Here is a 20,407-nt window from a genome sequence, read left to right as displayed (position 1 = left end):
ACAAAAGAGACGTTTTACTAGGTCTTCTGTCTTCTGGATTCCCTTGTGTCCAGCTAATATATGATTGAGACACTCTCTTAGTGTCCTTTGTTGTAACTCATTGGTGGGCAAATAGAGGGCTCCATCATGGTAAGGTAAATTTTCACGAACTTCTCATCTGGCATCCTGTTTTGCCCATTCCCGAATTTCTTCTGACCCCATTGCATCTTGTGTTGAGTCTTCTGTGGATTCTCTTAACACTGCTCCAACAATTTTTTCTTCAGCAATTATTCTTTGATTCTCTACTTGCTCTAGAACATTTCAGTGCTTTGTCAGGGATAAGGCATCGGCCTTTCCATTCTGTGTTCCTGGTCGATACGTTATCACAAAGTCATAGTCAGCAAAATATAATAACCAACGAAGTTGTCTTGGTGTCAATGTCCATGCTGACTTTAAAAATGTCAGATTCAGATGGTCCGTGTAGACAGTAACTGTGTGGTGAGCGCCCATCAAGTAATGCCTCAACAGCTCTTTTTCAGTTATAGTGTAGTTCACTTCAGCAGAGGTTAACTTCCGTGAGCGAAAAGCCACTGGGTGTAATTGACCGTGACCTGTGTCTTTGTGACAGGACTCCACCCAACGCTAGATTGGAGGCATCTGTTTCTACATAGAAAGGCTCAGTGGGATCAGGATGCAGTAAGGTCAGAGCTGTGGTGAAATCTTTCTTTAACTTCGCAAAGGCTTCTTCGGCTTCAGTGGTCCAATCAAATTTTACTCCTTTCTTTAGCAACTTGGTCAAGGGAATTAACTTCTTGGAAAGTCTTGAATAAACCTCCTATAGAAGTTTGCAAATCCTATGAAGCTTTGGACTTCCTTCACAGACCTTGGAGACTCCATTCTGTCACTGCTTTGATCTTATTCACATCCATGGTAATTCCGTTTAGAGACAAAACAAATCCCAAGAATTCTACTGTATTTACGTGAAAAACACATTTTTTCTAATTTTACAAACAAACAATTCTCACGCAGCTTTTGCAAGATTCCTCTCACATGTTCTTGGTGCTCTTCCACAGAATTGGAATATACCAAAATATGTCTATGTAGACGATTGCGCTTTGATCAATATATTCTTTCAACACATTGTTAATAAATTATTGAAAAGCAGCAGGAGCGTTACAATGCCCATAGAGCATTACTCGATATTCGTAAAGTCTGTGCTTTGTTCTGAACGCTGTCTTCCATTCGTCTCCCTGCTTAATTCGGACTAGATTGTATGCCCCTCTTAAATACAATTTGGCGTAGATCTTCGCACTCCTCACTTGATCTAATAGCACAGAGGTCAAGGGTAAAGATTTTTTATTGTACTGTGGTTAATTTGCCTATAATCCATGAAAGTCCTTAGTTCGCGGTTCTTTTTAGGGATGAAGAAAAGCTGTGAGGAGACTGGGGACTGCAAGGGTCTGATGAATCCATAACTGAGATATTTTTGTAGATACTCTTTTAGATGCTGAACCTCCTTTCCAGTTAAGGCGTATATTCGGTTGCAAGGAAGGTTGGAACATGGCTCTAATTCAATCTTATAGTCAAATTCTCTTTGTGGTGGGTGCTTTTCTGCCTCGGCCTCACTAAAAACATCTTGGTAGTCAACATATTCTGGAGGCAATTCAGTAGTTTGAATTATACAAATTGTGGCTCCTCCTTCGCACAGATCTCCACCTTTCTCTTTCTGTTATGCTTATAACAGTTTTCTCTGCAAAATTCTGAATCCAATATAATTGAACGACCACTCAAATCAATAGTTGGATTATGCTCTGTAAGCCACGGAAGCCCTAATATAAATTGAAATTGAGGATCATCTATTAAATTAAATTGCAGGGTTTCACAATGTCCTTCCTCAGTTCTCAATTCAATTAATTCAGTGTAGCTAACTATTGGGCCCGGAGAGAGATTCGTACCATCTACAGCCCACACTGCTTCACTCGAATAGTTCCAATTTGCATAGGTTCAGCCCCATGTTGGGAATCGCTTCCTTTTGTATTCTCTATTCTAGCTCGATCAAACCTTGGTGTGCTCGAACAAAAATCCTTTCTTTTCTCTCCTCTTTGTTCATTTGGGCGAAAATCAATTTCTAGTACCAAGTCAATCAGCGCAGAGATTTCGGTGGGTCTATTAGGCACCTGGGCTAGGGCTTCCTTTAACTCATCCTTTAATCCACGGTAAAACACTGCTGCTCGCTTATTCTCCGGCTATTCAGTCCCTATGACTAATTTGTTAGACTGGGCCAAATACGCAATCAAATCCCGAATGCCCTGTTTGATCTCTAATAGTTTGTTATCTGTGACCTGCGAGGCTTTACATCGATGAAAAATCCTGAGGAACTCCTTTTTAAATTCACCAACATTATATAAAATTGGGTAATTTCTGGTTACCATGGGCATAGAAACAAGACTCAATACAGGGTTTTGTACACTAACATTTCACAGAAGGAAACTCTCCGGGTCGTGGAGTATATCCTATTCCAGGAGGATTGGCACTATCAGACACCAAGGGCATTAATTTTACACCTTACGGAAATAGCTCTTACAAGAAATTTCTTTGAGCATTCCGGCACCATATATATCCAAACTCATAGAACCTCCATGGGCAGCGTCTTTGCGCCAAGTTTGGCGGGCCTCTATGTGAGGGTCTTCGTAGACTCATACATCTATGATAACGCATGCCCATGGGGGACACATTTGAAATTGTGGCGTCATTATATCGACGACGTGTTGATAATTTGGCGAGGTGATAAGCCCTCTGTAGAAGCCTTCCTAGAGTGGTTGAATAGTATCAACCCCTTATTGCACTTCACCTCTACAATTACCAAGACTAGTCTTCCATTCCTGGATTTGGTCATTGAACCTAGGGAGGGTATTATTCACACCAGGGTGCATCATAAACCGACGGACAAGAATGCCTTGTTAGCATTCAATAGTTTCCACCCCCGCTCTTTACGTGAAAACCTGCTGGTTGGACAGTTTTTCCGGTTACGAAGAAACTGTTCACAACGGAATGACTTCATGAAGGAGGCTGCCCTTTTGACACAGAAACTCACAGACAGGGGCTATCCTACCAGGATAATCAATAGGGCTAAGAAAAGGGCTTCTAATGCGAACCGGGAAGCATTGCTTACAAAAACAACTAGAACAGCAGTCAAGAAATCGGTATTCGTATCCACCTTTAGCACCTCCTCTCAACAGATAAGATGGACGGTATTGAAGAATTGGAAGATTGTCAACTCAGGTAGCCTCAAGATGGAAAAACCCTTGTTTTCCTTCAGGCGGAGTCAGAATCTAAAGGACCTTCTGATCCATACTAAACCCAGGGTACCATATAGGGTGGGTATGAGAACTACCACCAAAGGGCTCCCTCCTGTTGTGGGCCATTTTAAATGTGGAGCATGTAGTGTATATCACCTCCCTACCAACACGAAGAGTATTGACATTGGCCTACCCACACCCTGGGAACAGATAGTACACACAAATTGTAACTCACAGGGATGGATATATCTAATTACTTGCCCCTGTTCAAAACAGTACGTGGGAATGACTAATAGGAAAGTGAAAACATGCATCACTGAACATCGCAGCACGATTAGATGTGGCTGATCTAATACGCGATTAACTACACACTTCAGTGATGCGGGATATTCACAGGATGACCTGAGTTGGACGGTCATTGAGAAACCTCATTTCCAGACTTCAGATATAAATAGAGCACTATTTTACGTGAACAGAAATGGGTGTACCGTCTTAAGAGCCATGTTTATGGGCTCAATGAGGACATACCTTGGTACTCCCTGAGCAGATAAATAGTATGTATGAGAGTAATTGCAGTATCTTAAATCACTGAGGGATATTTGAAGTGATCTTACCCCCATATTTTGATTATCTTGACAACAATAAGACGTCTGGTAACCTCATGACATCTTGATATGTAATGGGATACACTTTGATACTCTCACATTACAATATGCATACTTGAGTTAGATTCATCAGCCACCATGTGGATCTGTGTATAAAAAGATATGTGCCTGTCAAATTCAATAACCAACGCCCAGCACTTGTTCAACCGTCGAGTGCATTATGACATCATTGACCAACTGGTAGGGCTAATATACTGATTGAAGCTCTTTTCCTTACTTCTCTCATGGCTACTAGCCCACCGTATAAACCAGACATAGCTGCATATTTATTTTAGATCCCTTTTAACAGCACGAGTAATCAAACTTCCCGACAGTATTAGCACCGCTATGGGGATCACTCCGCCGACATAGGCTTTCCTTTGCATGGAGGCCGGGGTGGGTTGGGTATCACGAGTTCCTTGTGTTGCAGCTTTTACATCCAATTGTTGACGGCTGGCTGGTCAAAGACTATATTTCCCAGACCTCCGTGTTATCATCGTGCTATTGCGCATGCGTAGGATCACGTCCTTACGCATGCGACGCCCACGACACGTCCTGCAACAGGGATATAGGCGTGTTAAACATGTCGCCATTATCGCCGCGGCGTTGTTGAGAGGGGCACAATTGGTGTTGGGGTTATCCATCGGAGCAGTAAGTGAAACAGCTGTGTGTCCCTGTAAATTCTCTGTTGAGGTGGGGGCACCCTTTTTGAGTAACTTCTCCCTCTTTTTGAACAGTCGCCGTGGGTCAGACGTACATTTTATGTTTGATTTGGAGTGATCTGGAGTGCACTTTACATATGCATATGCTTGAGTTCCACGGTTAACGATGGGCTGCAGACATATTTTTCAGTTTATTAAATTCCTGTGGGGAGTCATGATGGGCACGTAGACCTCCCTCTGATGACTATCTGTGCCCCTCGAGTTTCCCTTGGGGTCCGTGATCAATGACGCTTAACGAGATGGACACGGATATCGATCTATGTGTTTATTTCTCTCGTATTTGTGTACTTATATCCATTTTGTATGCAGGTTGTGTTCCCTGGAACCTCACCCCCAGACGCCAAGTCGGGTTTATTTTCTCAGTAAACTCGGTGAGTTCTAATGTTGGAGTGGTTGGGGATTCAACATTTATGTGGTAACAAACTATGCATAAAAGGTCATGAATTTATCTGTTGAAGACCACGATTATCCTTGACAAAATTAAACCTGGTATCTTGATTGAACTGCGGGATACACGTCTTTTGATTTCTTTTTAAATCCATTTTCTGGTATACATTGGTCCATAGCCGGGTTAATTGACCTTGAAATAGCGACCAACAATTACGCCTGATATGGAGGGGTATTTTGTAATATAATGAAACAAGATACCTTATAATACTGTAATAGAGGTAACATTCGGGTACTCTTTCTAACTTTGAGTGTTATCTATAATTTTCTTTACAGTATTTGTCATCTGTGTTGGTGGAACTGCCTCCACATGGACCCAAGTTGATTGATAAAGCGATCATTACCCTTGTAGTACCAGACTAAGGTAAGGGGGGTACTATATGAGACTGGGACAGTCAGACGTCCTGAGGAAGACCAATGTAACCAACTAACTTGAGGGCACGCATAGGTCAAAACATGTTGACTGTAGCAGTAAAAGAGGGGTATTAGGGGGTCCTAATATCCTACCTCAACACTTCCATCCGGTACTTTTAATCCTGACCTTGGAACCTATTATTAAAGTTTCACCAGGTATCCAGGAGCCAGTTTTAACTTCACTATTCCCTACTGCAATTGTTGTTCTATCACTGTACCCAGTCCTGGTTTGTTATATTGTATCGTGAACCCTGTTGTCACGTTTAATTGTTTGTATTGAGTCTTGTTTCTGTATTTTATGTTTCCCCTCCCTATGCTCCGCTCAGTGCGTGGCTACGCCTGAGCGTCGCAGCAGACCCGATGATGAAGCATGTCACACACATTGTGTGTGAGTGAGGGCAGTTTTTCACAATATACTTGTGTGTCACTGTTCAGACGCTTCTGTATGAGTTTCTTTTTCCTCTCCACCCCTTTTTGTGTATACAGGATTTGCTTCAGGGGGATCGGGGTGGTAGAGTAGTGCGTAGACCCTCTGCCCTTTCATGTGTGAGTTAATTTTTACCATGGGCATAGACCAGGACGCTGCGTCTCCACTAAGATATGAAAGGATGAATGCCAATCGCGACTGTGCGTCAGGAAAGACTGCTGGATGGCACATGAAGTGCAAGGAGCATTGGGTTAAGAATACTGGTGCTTTCTGAGGATCCCCATTAAACTTCTCCGGGGGAGCTGAAGGAATTACTGGGGACAAGGAATAAATCACTTGGGTCGTAACCTTGGGCGTAGAGACTACGGGATCACTCTCATATTCTCCTTGTAAAGAGGGATTCTTGCAACTGGTCCCAAACATTAAACTAATCATCTTAATGGTTACATCTGTAGTTTCTCTCCTAAAGGTAATCCAATCCTGTTTTAACTCCCTATCTTCTTCCCTAACTACTGTTAGCTCGTTTTGAATTCCCTCCAAAATTTCTCTTAATTTCTTTAAATCTAGACCATTCTGCTCTGGTGCAATTACAGAGTGGGCACTTCACTCTGTCACGGCCGTCTTAAAACTTAGTTGCATTGGAGCAGAATGATGAATGTTCCCAATGCCCCCACACAGCTTCCCAGCAGCACGCTCACTATCATGGGACTTGCAATGGAACCCACAGGTGGAAAAAAGGATGGGGATAGAGAAGAGACTGCCACACTGTGAATTTGGTTCTTCTTCCAACCTTCACTTCATTCGCTATCTTCTGATTCTTGTTGGATGAAGTCTTTTCTTTTGAGAACTGAAAAATAACAATTTTATTACATAAACCTTACTGTTATATTAATTCCTTTATTAATTGTCTGTCATGCATTTTTCTCTTGCACCTACCCAATTCTTTGGTGACTTTTGCCTTTCTTCTGTCTTCATAGTTGTGAAGTGTAAGCCTGTTCTGAAACTATTCATATAAGTAATTATTATTGCGTTGCCTATTACCTTTTACTAATTTTACTCTCTCTCTACCAGACTCTTACCTAGGGTTTTTACAGAAGGCTCTTACAGGATTCCACTATTCTAAACTGGTAAGTAATACTCCAAACTAAATAGGTTCTTTAGTCTGTGTAAATGTAGCCTTTAAAACAAACTCCTAAACATTAACTGAACTGTATGCAATATATCTTGCCTCCTTTGGTTTTTCTAACCTGCTGAATTGACACTCGGCTACAATATTTCCCTCACACCAGAACGCCAAGAGAATAAACAAAGTATCTCCAGAAACAAGAAAACACAGATACTTGTAACAGAATTATAGTTCATTTCTCCTTTCAAATAAAATTCTATACGCACCAATAGTCTGTAGTAATCAAGTGTCTAGCACTGCGCGCCTAACAATTCCTGTAATTCAGCTCCCCCAAACTCTCAACTATCCTTACTGTCTTGTGTTCCTCCCCGCCACGATGAAGGCTGGATACTGCTTCTGGAAACTGAGTCTCACTGAAGGTTAACGCAATGGAAAGTCCCTGACACTTTCGCGCCACAAGCTGCCGTCACTCCTTCCTCGACGTTTTCTGGTGAAGTGCGCACTTCGGCAGGCGCTTCATCTGGAGAATCCTGATTGTCCTGGAACTCTGGAACACTAGACTGCTGACTAGCAGGACGCTCTCTGGAGGCCATCTTAGATTTCAATTTCTTCTGCTTTAACTTACTACATGTGAATTGCCCAAGCACTCTGCTCAGTCTCCTTTTTACTACAATTGGACAGGTGGAATGACCATGAGACTGAGGATTCTGGATGGTTCTGACACCTGCTCCCCTCAGTTACTCACAAAAGCGATAACCTGTTGTCCATGCCCTTGTAGTACTTGGGAAGTTGTGAGGGATGGGTTGAACTGTTTGTCATTGTGCACCACTATTTTCACCATTCCACTAAGGTTACGACCTCTGCTGATTCTCGCACTGCGGTTGATTATATACGTTTTCATCATGGGTTTACTCCGATAGGCAAGGAAGGTACCAAACATCTCTGGTACTTTGTCGCCAGATTTCTGTATGAGCAAATATGATAAGGTGAAGAATAATACATGCCTTCAAATGGAAATGACCGATTTCGAGAAGTTTAATACCTCTGAGTACTTCCAATAATTTCAAGATCGCAATGTCACTATGGACAAACCAATACCGGTATCCGTGGTCAGCTATACATACATCTGCCTTTTTTGTCCAAGGGAAGGGGGAGATAGAGTTGGGGGAAAGCAAATGTAAATGTTATGCATTCGTTTTGCTTGCATTTTGCTCTACGTAAAGGCACCATTTTAAGTGGAGCCCCCATTTTGAGCCATGATCGAAAATAACTCCTGTCTCACTTGTATGTCTGCTTCAGCAAAAAGCAGCTGCTATATTATTTTTTCTCCATGTATTTCTCCAAGGTAGAGCTTTGCTGTGATGATTAGACCATTTTTGTCATCGCATACCTTTCTGGCTAAATAGGCCTGCTCCCACCCTTAGAGTAGGAGGCGCAGGCAGAGTAACCTTGACGCTGAGATAACATGTACACGGTCCCACCATTGCAACTCATCCTTCTGTATCTCCGTTGTTCTCCAGCTACCAACTAGAGATTTCCAGTCTGGGCGTGTCTTTAGTTGTTCTGAAGACGTATATTATGTGTTACCAGGTTGGCAGAAGTCAATCCCTCTGCAGCAATCTAAGGAGGCTGGTCAGAACGGACTCCACTCGAGTGTACCTTCAATAAATACCTTTGGTTAGTATTCTCTACTGTCTGACCGACTCTTCATTTGTATGAAAGGCTGAGAGGTGGTCGCAGTGACCTGAGTGACCCTAAACGGGCCACTTCCTTCACCATTACCTGATTGTATGCCTTTTGTACCACCTACTGAGTTTGGTATGCGTGGTTATTTCACTTCGCTCCTCAAGTTTGGTTGTGAAGAAAGCGCGAACACTTCTACGGAGGGTGCTAGTCTGAAACATGTCGACCATTACTAGTCTATGACAGATTGAATTCCCCTGCCATAGCCTCACCTTTTTAATGCTGACCTTTGGATGTCCTATTAAAGTTTGTGGCATACCAGGGAGTTCGTTTTAGCTCACACTCACTTAGTATTTCACTCCCTCCACACCCTGCTCATCTCAAGGTTTTAGGACACCTCTTCTCTACATATAAAACATCCCTGAGCTCCTCCATCTCAGTGAGGGGGTTGTAGCCCGCATTGCGACTAGGTTCACGATACAAGGAGGTTACCCTATGATGAAGCATGCCATCTACGGGTGGCAGAGGGAAACCGTCATTTAAAAGGCACTCACCCGCACTCCGTTCGAGATTTAGGCCCATGGGTGCAATTTAGTGACTTTTGATGAAGAGTCGCGTGTCAGAAGGTAGTGTTGTACAATGCAATGACATAGAGTGCAGTCATGCAGAGTGCAGTGGTGTAGAGTGAAGTGGTGTAGAGTACAATGACGCAGAGTCCCGTGGCACAGAGCAGATTGTCATAGAGTACAGTGGCATAGAGTGTATTGGTATTGAGTAAAGTGGTGTGGTGAGCATTGGTGTACAGTGCAGTGGCATAAAGGGCAGACGTGTTGAACAGAGTGGCGTAGTGTGGAGTGGCAAAGAGTGGAGTAGCGTAGCCTGCAGTGGAATAGAGTAGATTGGTTCAGCGTAGAGTGAACTGGCATAGAGTGGAGTGATATAGAGAAGAGTGTTGTAGAGTGCATTGGTGCAAATTGACTTAGAGTGTATTGGCATAGAGTACAGTGGCGTAGAGAGGAGCGAGGCAGAATAGAGTGGCATAGAGTTCAGGGGCAAAGAGAGCAGTGTTGCAGAGCAGAGTGGCGTATAATGCAGTGGCATAGAGTGGAATAGTGCAGAGGAGAGTGGAGTAGTGAAAGGTAGAGTGCAGTGGCTTAGAGTGGAGTGATGCAGAGTAGAGTGGAATGGAGTGCATTCGTAGAGTTCAGTGGTGCAGAGTAGAGTGCAGTGAGGTAGAGTGTAGTAGAGTGGCATAGAGTTGAGTGGTGCAGAGTAGAGTGCAGTAGCATAGAGTGAGTCATGAGAGTAGAATGTCAGAGTGTAGTGTCATAGAGTGCAGTGGCATAGAGTGCACTCATACAGAGTTAGTGGCGTAGAGTAAAGTGGTACTGAAAGCAGTGGAGTATAGAGCAGTGGCGTTGAGAGCACTGTCGTAGAATGGAGTGGCATATAGTGCAGTTGCATAGAGTGCGCTAGTACATGGCGGTGCAATGTAGAGTGGGGCAGAGAGCAGTGATGTAGAGTATGGTGGTGAAGAGTAGAATAGAGTGGCGTATAGTGCAGTGACATAGAGCATAATGGTGTCAAAAGATGTGGTGTGCATTGCTGTAGAGTGCAGTGGCATAGAGTACAATGTTAAGAGTATAGTGGCGTAAAGTACAGTAATGCAAAGTAGCTGGCATAGGTGCAGTGGTGCAGGGTGCACTGGTTTTGAGTAAAGTGGTGTGGAATGAATTGGTGTAGAGTGCAGTGGCATAGAGTGGTGCAGCATAAAGTGTATGAATGCCTAGACAGATAGGGTATGAAAATATAGCAAGTCCATACGATAGTGTGTACCCAGGGATTTTTCTCTGACCGGCAGCATAAAGTGCAGCAGCATGGAGTGGAGTGGTGTAGAGTGCAGTGGCATAGAATAGATTTTTCAGAGTAAAGTGAAGTGGCATAGAGTGGAGTGGTGTAGGGCGGAGTGGAATGGAGTGGCATAGAGTAGTGGTAGTGACAATAACTCCTAGGCAATGTAGATAAAACAACCAATGTACAAAATACGTACAACATAGGAAAAACCAAGGAGAACATAGAAAATGTATTTAAAGTAGTTACTGTTTTCATAATTTCTTGTCATATTTTCTGCATAAATTCATAAAAAACATATTAAAAAAACAGCAGTGGAGGAGGTGCGGTGCAGCGGCCAAGGCGACTGACGCCGGATGCTGGGGATCACGGTTCGATCCCCAGCAATGGCGGCAGGGGTCTGCCCAGCACCATGTGACTCTGGGCAATAGGTTGCTTAATCTCCCCGACGGCCCCCAGCGCCGGGAAACCTACTACGGGTAGCTGTGCGCTTTACAAATACAGGATTATTAAAACCAAGGAGAACATAGAAAATGCATTAAAAATAGTTACTGTTTTAATAATTTCTTGTCATATATTATGCATAAATTCATAAAAAACATATTAAAAAACATCATAAAACACATCACATTTAATCAATACATATAAACAAGGGGTTAAAAAGTGGCACTATCTTTATTAACTCGACGCGCGTTTCGGCGTATACCACGCCTTCTTCAGGAAAGCCACACAGTTGTAGGTGCAATACGAATGTAGTTATAGCTTAAAGATAAGAGGCTGCAACTCCATAGTTGATTGACACTCTGGATAATGATAAATGGCTGGAATTCGATATTCTCGAGTATAAGGAGAGATAGAGAAGTGAAGAATCTCTAGAAATGGATTAGGGAGATCATATTAGTAAAATGAGTTTTGGGACGAATCAAAGAAGGGATCGGTGTGGAAGAATTTAGGTAGGTTGTTTGGGAGATCTCAGTATTACAATGAGGTTTGGGTGATCCAAGGAGGGATAGAGGAGAGAAGAGTCTAGAAGGGGTTACTTTGGGGATCATAGTAGTAGAATGAGATTTGGGATGAGTCAGAGAGTTGAAGTAGACACTGGCATAACAAAACTTGAGGGGACCCCCCCTGTAAGGTATGTGGAGGGGCCCCCTCTGGACCCAATCAGGAGCTCTCCAGCCAGAGTATTGTGCTGTGGGGGGCCCCTGTTGCTTGGTCCCCCTGCACCATGGGGGCTGCAGGGGCCTGTGTTACACCACTGGAGGTAGAGGATATATTAGGAACGGTATAGGGTGAAATATAGGGTACTGCATTGAAGACAACTTAGCTAAAATATGTTAACTAGCAGACAAATGCAATAGGAGATTACATACACATATCCTTGTTTAGGTTCAACCAAAACAACAGGTTGCTGTCAAGGGTGTGTAAGTGCACATTGGTATAGACTGCAGTGGCTTAGAGTGCAGTGTTGTAGAATAGAGTGGCATAGTGTGGAGTGGTGTGGACTACAGTGGCATAGAGTAGATTGTTTCAGAGTGGAGTGGAGTGGCGTGGAGTGCAGTGGTGCATAGTAATTTAGAGTGGACTGGCGTAGAGTGCAGTGGTGTAGAGTGGAGCAATGCAGAGTAGAGTGACATAGAGTGCAGTGACATTGAGTAGAATGGCATAAAGTATAGTAGCAGAGAGTCCAGTGTTGCAGAGTATACTGTCGTAGAATTCAGAGGTCTATATTGGAGTTTCACAGAGTAGAGTGGCACAGAGTACAGTGATGCAGAGTAGAATAGGGTGGCGTAGACTGCAGTGATATAGTACAATGGCGTAGACTGCAGTGGTATAGAGTGTAGTGGCATAAAGTGCGGTGGTGCAGGGTAGATTGGCGTAGAGTGCATTGGCTTTGACTAAAGTGGTGTAGAGTGCATTGGCATAGAGTGCATTGGCTTTGAGTGGTGCAGAGTACAGTGGAGTGATGCTGAGTGCAGTGGCATAGAGTGGATTGTTTCAGAGTAAAGGGCAGTGGTGCAAGGTAGATTAGAGTGGCATATAGAGGATTGGCATAGTGCACTGCGGAACAATGACATGGTACAGAGTATAGAGCAATGGCATAGAGTGCAGTGGCACAGAGTGTTGCAGAGTAGGGTGGTATAGAGTAGAATGGTGTAGAGTGCAGTGGTGCAAAGTAGAGAAGTGTGGGGCAAAGTGAATTGGTTTAGAGTAGAGTGTAGACTAGAGAGGCACAAAGTGGAGTGGTGCAGATAATAGTGCAGCGACGCAGTGTGGAGTGGAGTGGCTTAATGTGTAGTAGTGCCGAATGGAGTGCTGTGGCATGGAGTGGTGCAGTGTAGAGTAGAGTGGGGTAATGTGGAGTATGCATGGTGTAGTAGCTTATTGCCATCACAGATAACACATCTTCAATTGAAATGACCATTACATTTGCACTGACATAGTTTTACTGATAAAAATGATACAGTGAACAAACGATAATGTGTGGAAATGTCATCTCCCAATGTATCGATTTGATCGTCAGCACAACTTTTTACAGACAATTAAATGTTATTGTGTACTAGAAAAAAATAACATTGTACAGTCTTCCTGCCCTAGTAACAAGGAATGACTGTCACATAAATCCTCTCACTTTGAATTCAGAGAAAGAAAGAAAAATAAACACTAAGCTCCTTGGAAGACACAGCCTGACATTTGACCTCTGTTTTTGAATGCACTGCAAATGTGATTAGATAAGAACACAATTTAAATGCCTGTTTACAGAAATCGAGTTTGTGTAAGAATACAGTAAACAAGATGTGGGCAACTGGCAGGATGAACTTGAGCTGGACAGCCTAAAGCAAACAAAGCAAGCAAATGTGAGTTACAAAACAAAGGCCAGAATGCATTCCTAGCTCAACTCTCTGAATGTCCCCAGATGTGTTTACCAAAGGTAAATTGCGACCTAAATGGACACTATAATGTTTATTAGGCGATTTGCCCATAATTTCAGGTGTTTAGAGGACACATAGACTCAAACTGGGTTCCCCAGTTCCAAAGTCGGCAGCTCCGGACATAGTGCCACATCCTCTCCCAATGTTCTTGAAATACCTATAAAACAGCCGACAAATTCAATAACCGCTGACACAAAACTTGAATGCCTCAGATGTAGGACAACTAAAGCGAGCTGCATATTTCACGTTTGAAGATGTGGGGGAACTGAAAATCCATTTTAAAAAGCGTCTTTCGGTGACACAAAGCCACAACCCTTCGCAGATTACAAGGCTTCGCAGGAATCTGCGCACATTAGTTCTGGGGGACCCTATGAGCCATTTTAGGACAGAGGATTGGGACATCATAGGCGGCTCTCTCGATGCCCCTGGTGGAAGGGGCGCATCACCTGCTTGCTTAAGGCCTCTGACGTATCACCAGGGCTTGAACGGGTGCCCGCCAGGACACGTCTCTGGGAGGCAGACCATGGGGAGTTGATGGAGGGCCGGCGCCACTAGGGCAGCTTCCAAGCTGCAGTGCCGCCCGGAGAGCCTGTGCCGGGCCTCCCTCTGAGGCCCCCAGACCCGGCGTCCGAGCCCTCCATAAGGCCCTGCGTGCAGACTGAGTTTACAGCGCCACTGGCCCCTATTTGACGTCACCGCCAGTCCTGGGCTCAGACCGGCCTCTGATATATGGCACATCATGTGCGCGGAGTCTCCTCTTCCACATACCTCTGTGCAGCCACCTGCAGGACACAAAAGATGCAAAGCCTCTTTTGACACTGCCGAGGGCCGACTGTGAGATAATCTTACCTTTCTCCCATTCACAAAGAAGACCAGCTCGTCGGAACACCCCGCAGCAGGCATGGCGCTCCTTGGGGACCAGCTGGGATCAGAGCGCGAGGTGAGTGACAACCGTGCGCGAGGTCACCAAGCAGAGCCCGCTCTACCAGCAGCCAGCAGGAGTCCTGCTCTTCAGGACAGGTGTGACTGCAGCCGGCCCAACCTGTCTCCCGGGGTAGATGCGCGATCAGCACCAGGGGGCGGGCGGCTCCTGTTGGGTAACAGCTGGCACTCTCTTCCCAGTTCTATGAGCGCTCCTGGGCAGATTAGCTGCGGATTGTTTAAGGACAACGAATAATGTACTCATAACATACGTGTAACTTGATGCGCATTGCCCCACCTTCAGCCTAGAGCTTTGAGCATTGCACAATACAACTCGCTCTCCTTTTAAGTGGTTAAGGAATACGGCAGAGTTCAATCGGGCACTTTGCATACGGTTGACTTTACCGAATGCTACAATAATTTCTTAATTCGATTTTCAGCGTTATAAAAAGTTTAATTAGTTCCTAAAACATGCACACATTTTGGGAACGCAGAGACAAAATTCTACTTTAAAAACATAACGTCACTCTGACGAAATTCAGTCGTCAGGCCTCTAAAACGTTTATTAAAATTGAGTAATTCATTCATTCCATTAGCGTTTTTGAGTGGCCTTAAACTGGAAACCAGTTTTCAGGAACATAACTGGGTAGTTATAGTTAGGACCTAGTTACCACAGGAAAAGGATTTGATGGTTTTCTAATAACCGAAAAACTTCCGTACTGTTTGACTAAACTTTCCAAAAAGGAAGTTCATCCACCTCAGCTCCTTCCTTGCAAATTTTAGGGTGATCTGTCAAGCAGGGGCTGAGAAAAAAATGGGGGGGGGGAGGGGTGTCCCAAAACGTAATTTCCCCATGCAATTTCCAAAGGGATTTTTGAACACTGCAACATTCAAAATGGCTGAAAGGAATTACACAAAATTTGGCAGAAAGCTAGATTTTATCCAAAAAGTGTGCTTTTTGGGATTTATAAAAAATGCAAACAGTAGTCCGTGAGAAATTAAGGTTAGAAATATTTGTTTATTTGGATGCTTAGGTTTCCAGAACCGTTGCAAGAGCCCCGTGGGCATGCAAATTAAAATAGAGAGATCTGACTGGCCACTGGGGCTTTTTTCAGCGTTGGATGTTTTACTTCAGCAAGTCCAACAGCAGTCTATACTCTGATTGGCTGTCTGCAACATGAGGAGCAAAGTGGAGGCCACCATTTCAGGACACAGGGACAAGGTCCCCTTGTCCTGAAATTTTAAAACATAAGGTATAAACGGGCACTCTGGACCTTGTTAGGGGGTCCCAGAGGGCCCCGCCAAATCAAAAAACGTTTAGGTTGCAGCAATTCCACAGAACACTTGGGGAAGCCAGCAAAATCCCCCTGCTTCCTCAAGAGCCCCACAGGAGTGAAGGGGCCCTACTGACCTCCCCCGGGATCGCGGCAACCATATAATAAAGGGAGTGGGGGCACAAGTGACTGTGGTGGTGTTAGAATGAACCATGCATGTCTTTGCTTTTAAGCCAGCACTGTAGCTTTACAGAGGTGATATGGACCCAGCTCCGAAAAGCATACCTTTATTAATCGCAAATGACTTAAAACGAACAGGATGAATGGATCGAGACTAAAGCAGAGGGTCTTGATGAAACGTATCTCACATGTTTCTAGGAGCAGTTGTTGAAACTTCAATAAACACAAGAAAATCCGACTACTGCTCTGTACCTTTTAATCCTTAATTTCCTCTAAACTACCATAACTGCTCTTTGAGTCCAACAAACGCTATACCTGGGATAAACCTGCTCTTTCTTAAGAAGATGCTTATGCATTTTGGAAGGCTTTAGATATTCTCTTCGTAACCTCTTGGGGACAGGTTCATATGTCATGCAGAGAAGTTTCAAGATTCCCTCTCTGAATCCTTTGCCGGGTTTATTCCATAATACCAATTTGGTACAATCAGTTTAGCTATCAAACAATTCCTTATACAGTATAATACGCTTTGCACATGTCGCGTATTCATTTACAAATGTACTTTATCTCAGTTTTTATGTCTCTGTAACTTTCTTTCTTCCGATGCTGATATGCACACCTTTTTTTCAGATCCTTAAATCAGTTTCAATAGCGATGGTCTTTAAATAATGTTTTCCAGTCGTAATTCGCTGATTCCTCTTGGAGTCACAGTTTGGTCTTTTGTATAGCTATGCATTTGTAAACAATAGAAGTTGTTACCTTGTTTCTTCTCTAGTTCATTTTTCAGGTTGTTTTTTAGTTCATTTTTCAGGTTGTTTTTAAGTACTGTCCTTCCTTTGCAGGTGCTGGCCGCTTGAGAGGTGAAGGAGAGAAGACGGCCGATACTGTGGTGTGCAGCAAGATTGTAGAGGCGAAAGCGAGACAGTTCCAATGGTGCCAAGATTCAGGTAAGTGGAGCGGAAGCAGGAGGAAAACCTACTTGGTCGAGAAACCTTAGGCAGAGCATGTGAGACTGTTGAGCGTGGTTTAAAAACCAACCGCTATAACAGCACACGGGGCCCCTTAAAATTACATAGGGACTCTGCATTTCTGCTTAGCGGCACAGCTATTTATCTGTTTAATCCAGACGAAGTAAGACTCTGAGGGCGACCCAGCGACCCAGCCTACACCTCGCCGCACCCGCTATGCGGGTGCCGCTTCGCGCAGGTGCGCGCAACGTACAGTTTACGGGGGCACAGGAGCATCAAGGCGGCAAGGCGGAGGTAAGGGGTAGAGGCTCGGCGGGGCTGCGAGCGTGCGGGGACTCCAGCATCCAGGAGTCCCTGCGAGACCACGGACATAGCATCCGGTCCGCTCTCCCCGCTGGCCCGCCCCCAGCCCGCCTGAGGCCGTTAAAGGCGTCCTTCTCCTCCACCTGTTGGGACTCTGCATTTCTGCTTAGCGGCACAGCTATTTATCTGTTTAATCCAGACGAAGTAAGACTCTGAGGGCGACCCAGCGACCCAGCCTACACCTCGCCGCACCCGCTACGCGGGTGCCGCTTCGCGCAGGTGCGCGCAACGTACAGTTTACGGGGGCACAGGAGCATCAAGGCGGCAAGGCGGAGGTAAGGGGTAGAGGCTCGGCGGGGCTGCGAGCGTGCGGGGACTCCAGCATCCAGGAGTCCCTGCGAGACCACGGACATAGCATCCGGTCCGCTCTCCCCGCTGGCCCGCCCCCAGTCCACCACGCCCACTATATAATTTAACTTGACTCCCGCAGCGCGGGACGCAGCCCGGGACAAGACCGGGCTAAGAGCGGGCCGTTTGAGGCCGGAGAGGACTGGACTGGCCCACCCTCTTTCGCCCAGATCTATCCATTGTCTAATTGGGTTCACCAGTTCGATCTCTCACATTTTTTAGGAGACCATATCTTGCTCCTTGTTCTTGTACAGTTATGTGTACCAGGTCGACTCGCAGTAAGGCGGTCAAGGGAGGCACCTCAATCAGTGGGCCTATGGATGATTTCATCACCCGTACAAATATTGCGATTGATCAGGAAATTTCCAAATTACAGACTCGTGTCTCACTGGAATTGGCTGCCGCAAGAAGATTATCGGAGGTTATCGCAGTTTCAAAGAAATCTTCATTGGGCCACATTACTACTGTTGTCACCCCGGAGCGACCAGCTAATCCCAGCTCCCTAGTCTTGCAGGCAGAAATCCACCAGGTTCCGACTTTGCAACCTTCCTCTCCAGCCCCAGGGCCAGTTGTCTACACGGGTGATTTAAATCTCCCGGCGTTGCCTTCAATGCAGAATGCCAGTTTTAATTTTTCCACTCCAGCAATTTTAACATCACATAACGGTATCCAGGATGCCAGCTCACATTTTCCTGTCCCAGTAACTTTTAATTCTTCTAGAATTATTTCTAGTAAGGGTCATTTACCCAAAAGGAAAAGATCTTCCCGCCATACTTTTTATCGTAAGAAGGCAAGACTTGGGGCGGCTCAGAAACCGAAATCGCCCATCGCACCGATTTCTAAATCATTAGAGGGGGCTAGTCCTAGGTTACAGTCATGTCGAGAGGGGGCTACCGAAGGATTAGATTCTGCTTTTGTTACTACCACATTACAGGATGGGGGCACACGCGGTGACGGTCGGGAAGGGAAGGATGGGGAATTTATAGGTATAGTTTGGGAAACTCTCAAGAAACTTCTTTCCCCCCTTGCTCTAAGACTCTCATGTATAGAAAATAGTTTGCTGGAGATGGAAAAAAGCATTATTGCTTTGGCCACTCTCGGCTTGAGAAGTCTTGAAAATCAGGGTTTCGGGGTAGAGGATGCATCTCCACAAGCTTTACATTGTCCTCCCCCTATACCAGTGCCCGAACGCCCGGTTCCCAAGCCGCGAACCCTGTGTGTGGACCAAATTACTGCTGTCCCTATACCGAAGGTTCCTACTCGTCCCTTCTCTAAACCTTCCCTAAAACCTGCTATAGGCCCTCCTCTTAGACCTCCGCCCAGTGAGGCTCGCCCCCAACAATCTCGTGGCCCTTCTGCTAAGAACATCTTTAGAGGGGGTTACATTGATCTTCCCCCAGAGGCTAACGATTATGTGGTTGTTTTGACGGGCGTTCCTCAGAACGATAACGGCCACCACGAGAACCACTGGTCCTTGAGGAATAAAACAATGCATTGGCTTAACACGAACCGGCCAATTCCCAATGGTCAGAAGAGTAGAGTCCTGATGGTGCGTCGTGTTCCCTGGGTGGGCCCTACTAAGAAAACCGCGGAAGGGGACTGCATAGTGGTGACCTTTGAGGACCCACATACAGCACATTACATCTGCTCTTGCCCCTCTGGTGAAGGATCTCGTGTTGTACCTAGACCTTTGTCTTTCTTTTATCCGCCGCCCCCCCAAAAAATAAGGAAAGACGATTGGTCTTTGGTCCTTGCTGTCAAGGGGGAAGGAGGCTAGAGGTTTTTAATCTTTATCTAAGGGGGGCAAGGGGTGGGGCATCGTCGTTACCTGCCACAGGATTAAATGGTGAATTAAGTGCCTGTGGCACTGACTCCTATGTGCTTCTTGCTGGTGATTTTAATTGTTGTTTCGAGCCACTTGCGAGGGAGGACATCCTTGACTCATGGGAGGAGGATACAAGGAGGGGCATCCCTATCCTGTCCCTTGATCCAATCCGTAAATGGACTCAGAGTGCGATAGACATTACCGCACTCTGTATGGAACACGATTTGAGACCATCTAATGGTCGATCCAAATCCGATCCTATGGGAGCTCACACTTACAATAGAACGGGATGCACCTCCAGAATAGATTATATCATGTTGAACTATAACCTGTGGCCATTCCTGCAAGACATGGAAGTCATAGCATCTTGTGATAGCGACCATAACCCCCTATCCCTAACCCTTATCTCGCCTTGCTACGCTAGGAAGCCAGTTAAAATCGCCCACTTGTGGAAAACATCCCACGAAGTTGTCCCTTCCAATTGTGGAAGGCGTTTGAAATGGGCCAAAGCTGCAATGGACGAGGAAAGGATGGCACAAGCAGGGTCTATAATGACAGTGGTGGACCAACGCTACAATGACCTGGGAACCAACACTGCAGCTGTCATAACTTTGTTTACAGAAACCACTACTGCCATAAGCAATTTGTTTTTTATCCCCCATACCGGTGTGAGGCGCCCAGCGATAGGTTCCTCCAAGTCTAGAGACAAGTGGTATACTACTGAATGTCGGGCCGCTAAGGGGGAACTCATTTCTGCACTGAAGACTAAGGACACAGCCAGCATTCGATTGGCAAGGGAATTTTATAAGAAATCTGTGGTAAAAGCCAAGGAGGCACATGATTACAATTTTTGGAGGGAGCTATCTCAGGCGAGTTCTATGAAAGACTCTAAGGTGTTTTGGGATTTATTGAGAGACAGGAACAAGCCTATTAACCTACAAATTACCTGTAACATTCCTGGTGATGCTTGGTTTGCTCATTTTTCTAAGCTCTATACTGCCTCTCT

The 20,407-nt window shown here is 45.1% G+C and overlaps 1 protein-coding gene across 1 annotated transcript in view; it reads right to left on the bottom strand.

Annotated features, from left to right (window-relative positions):
- LOC144822537 (aldehyde oxidase 1-like) overlaps nucleotides 1-14,526 on the bottom strand; it is a 661,088-nt gene extending 646,562 nt beyond the window's left edge. The window contains exon 1 of the mRNA XM_078680183.1: nucleotides 14,375-14,526. Within this exon, the coding sequence (XP_078536309.1) occupies nucleotides 14,375-14,428 (54 nt within the window). The 5' untranslated portion in view covers nucleotides 14,429-14,526. The remainder of the gene's footprint in view (nucleotides 1-14,374) is intronic.
- Nucleotides 14,527-20,407: the final 5,881 nt, after the last annotated feature.

This window comes from Lissotriton helveticus, chromosome 3_1 (genome assembly GCF_964261635.1).
Source record: "Lissotriton helveticus chromosome 3_1, aLisHel1.1, whole genome shotgun sequence".
Taxonomy (NCBI): Eukaryota; Metazoa; Chordata; class Amphibia; order Caudata; family Salamandridae; genus Lissotriton; species Lissotriton helveticus.
Note: the sequence above shows the minus strand (reverse complement) of the source record. Positions and strands in the feature narration are given on the sequence as shown.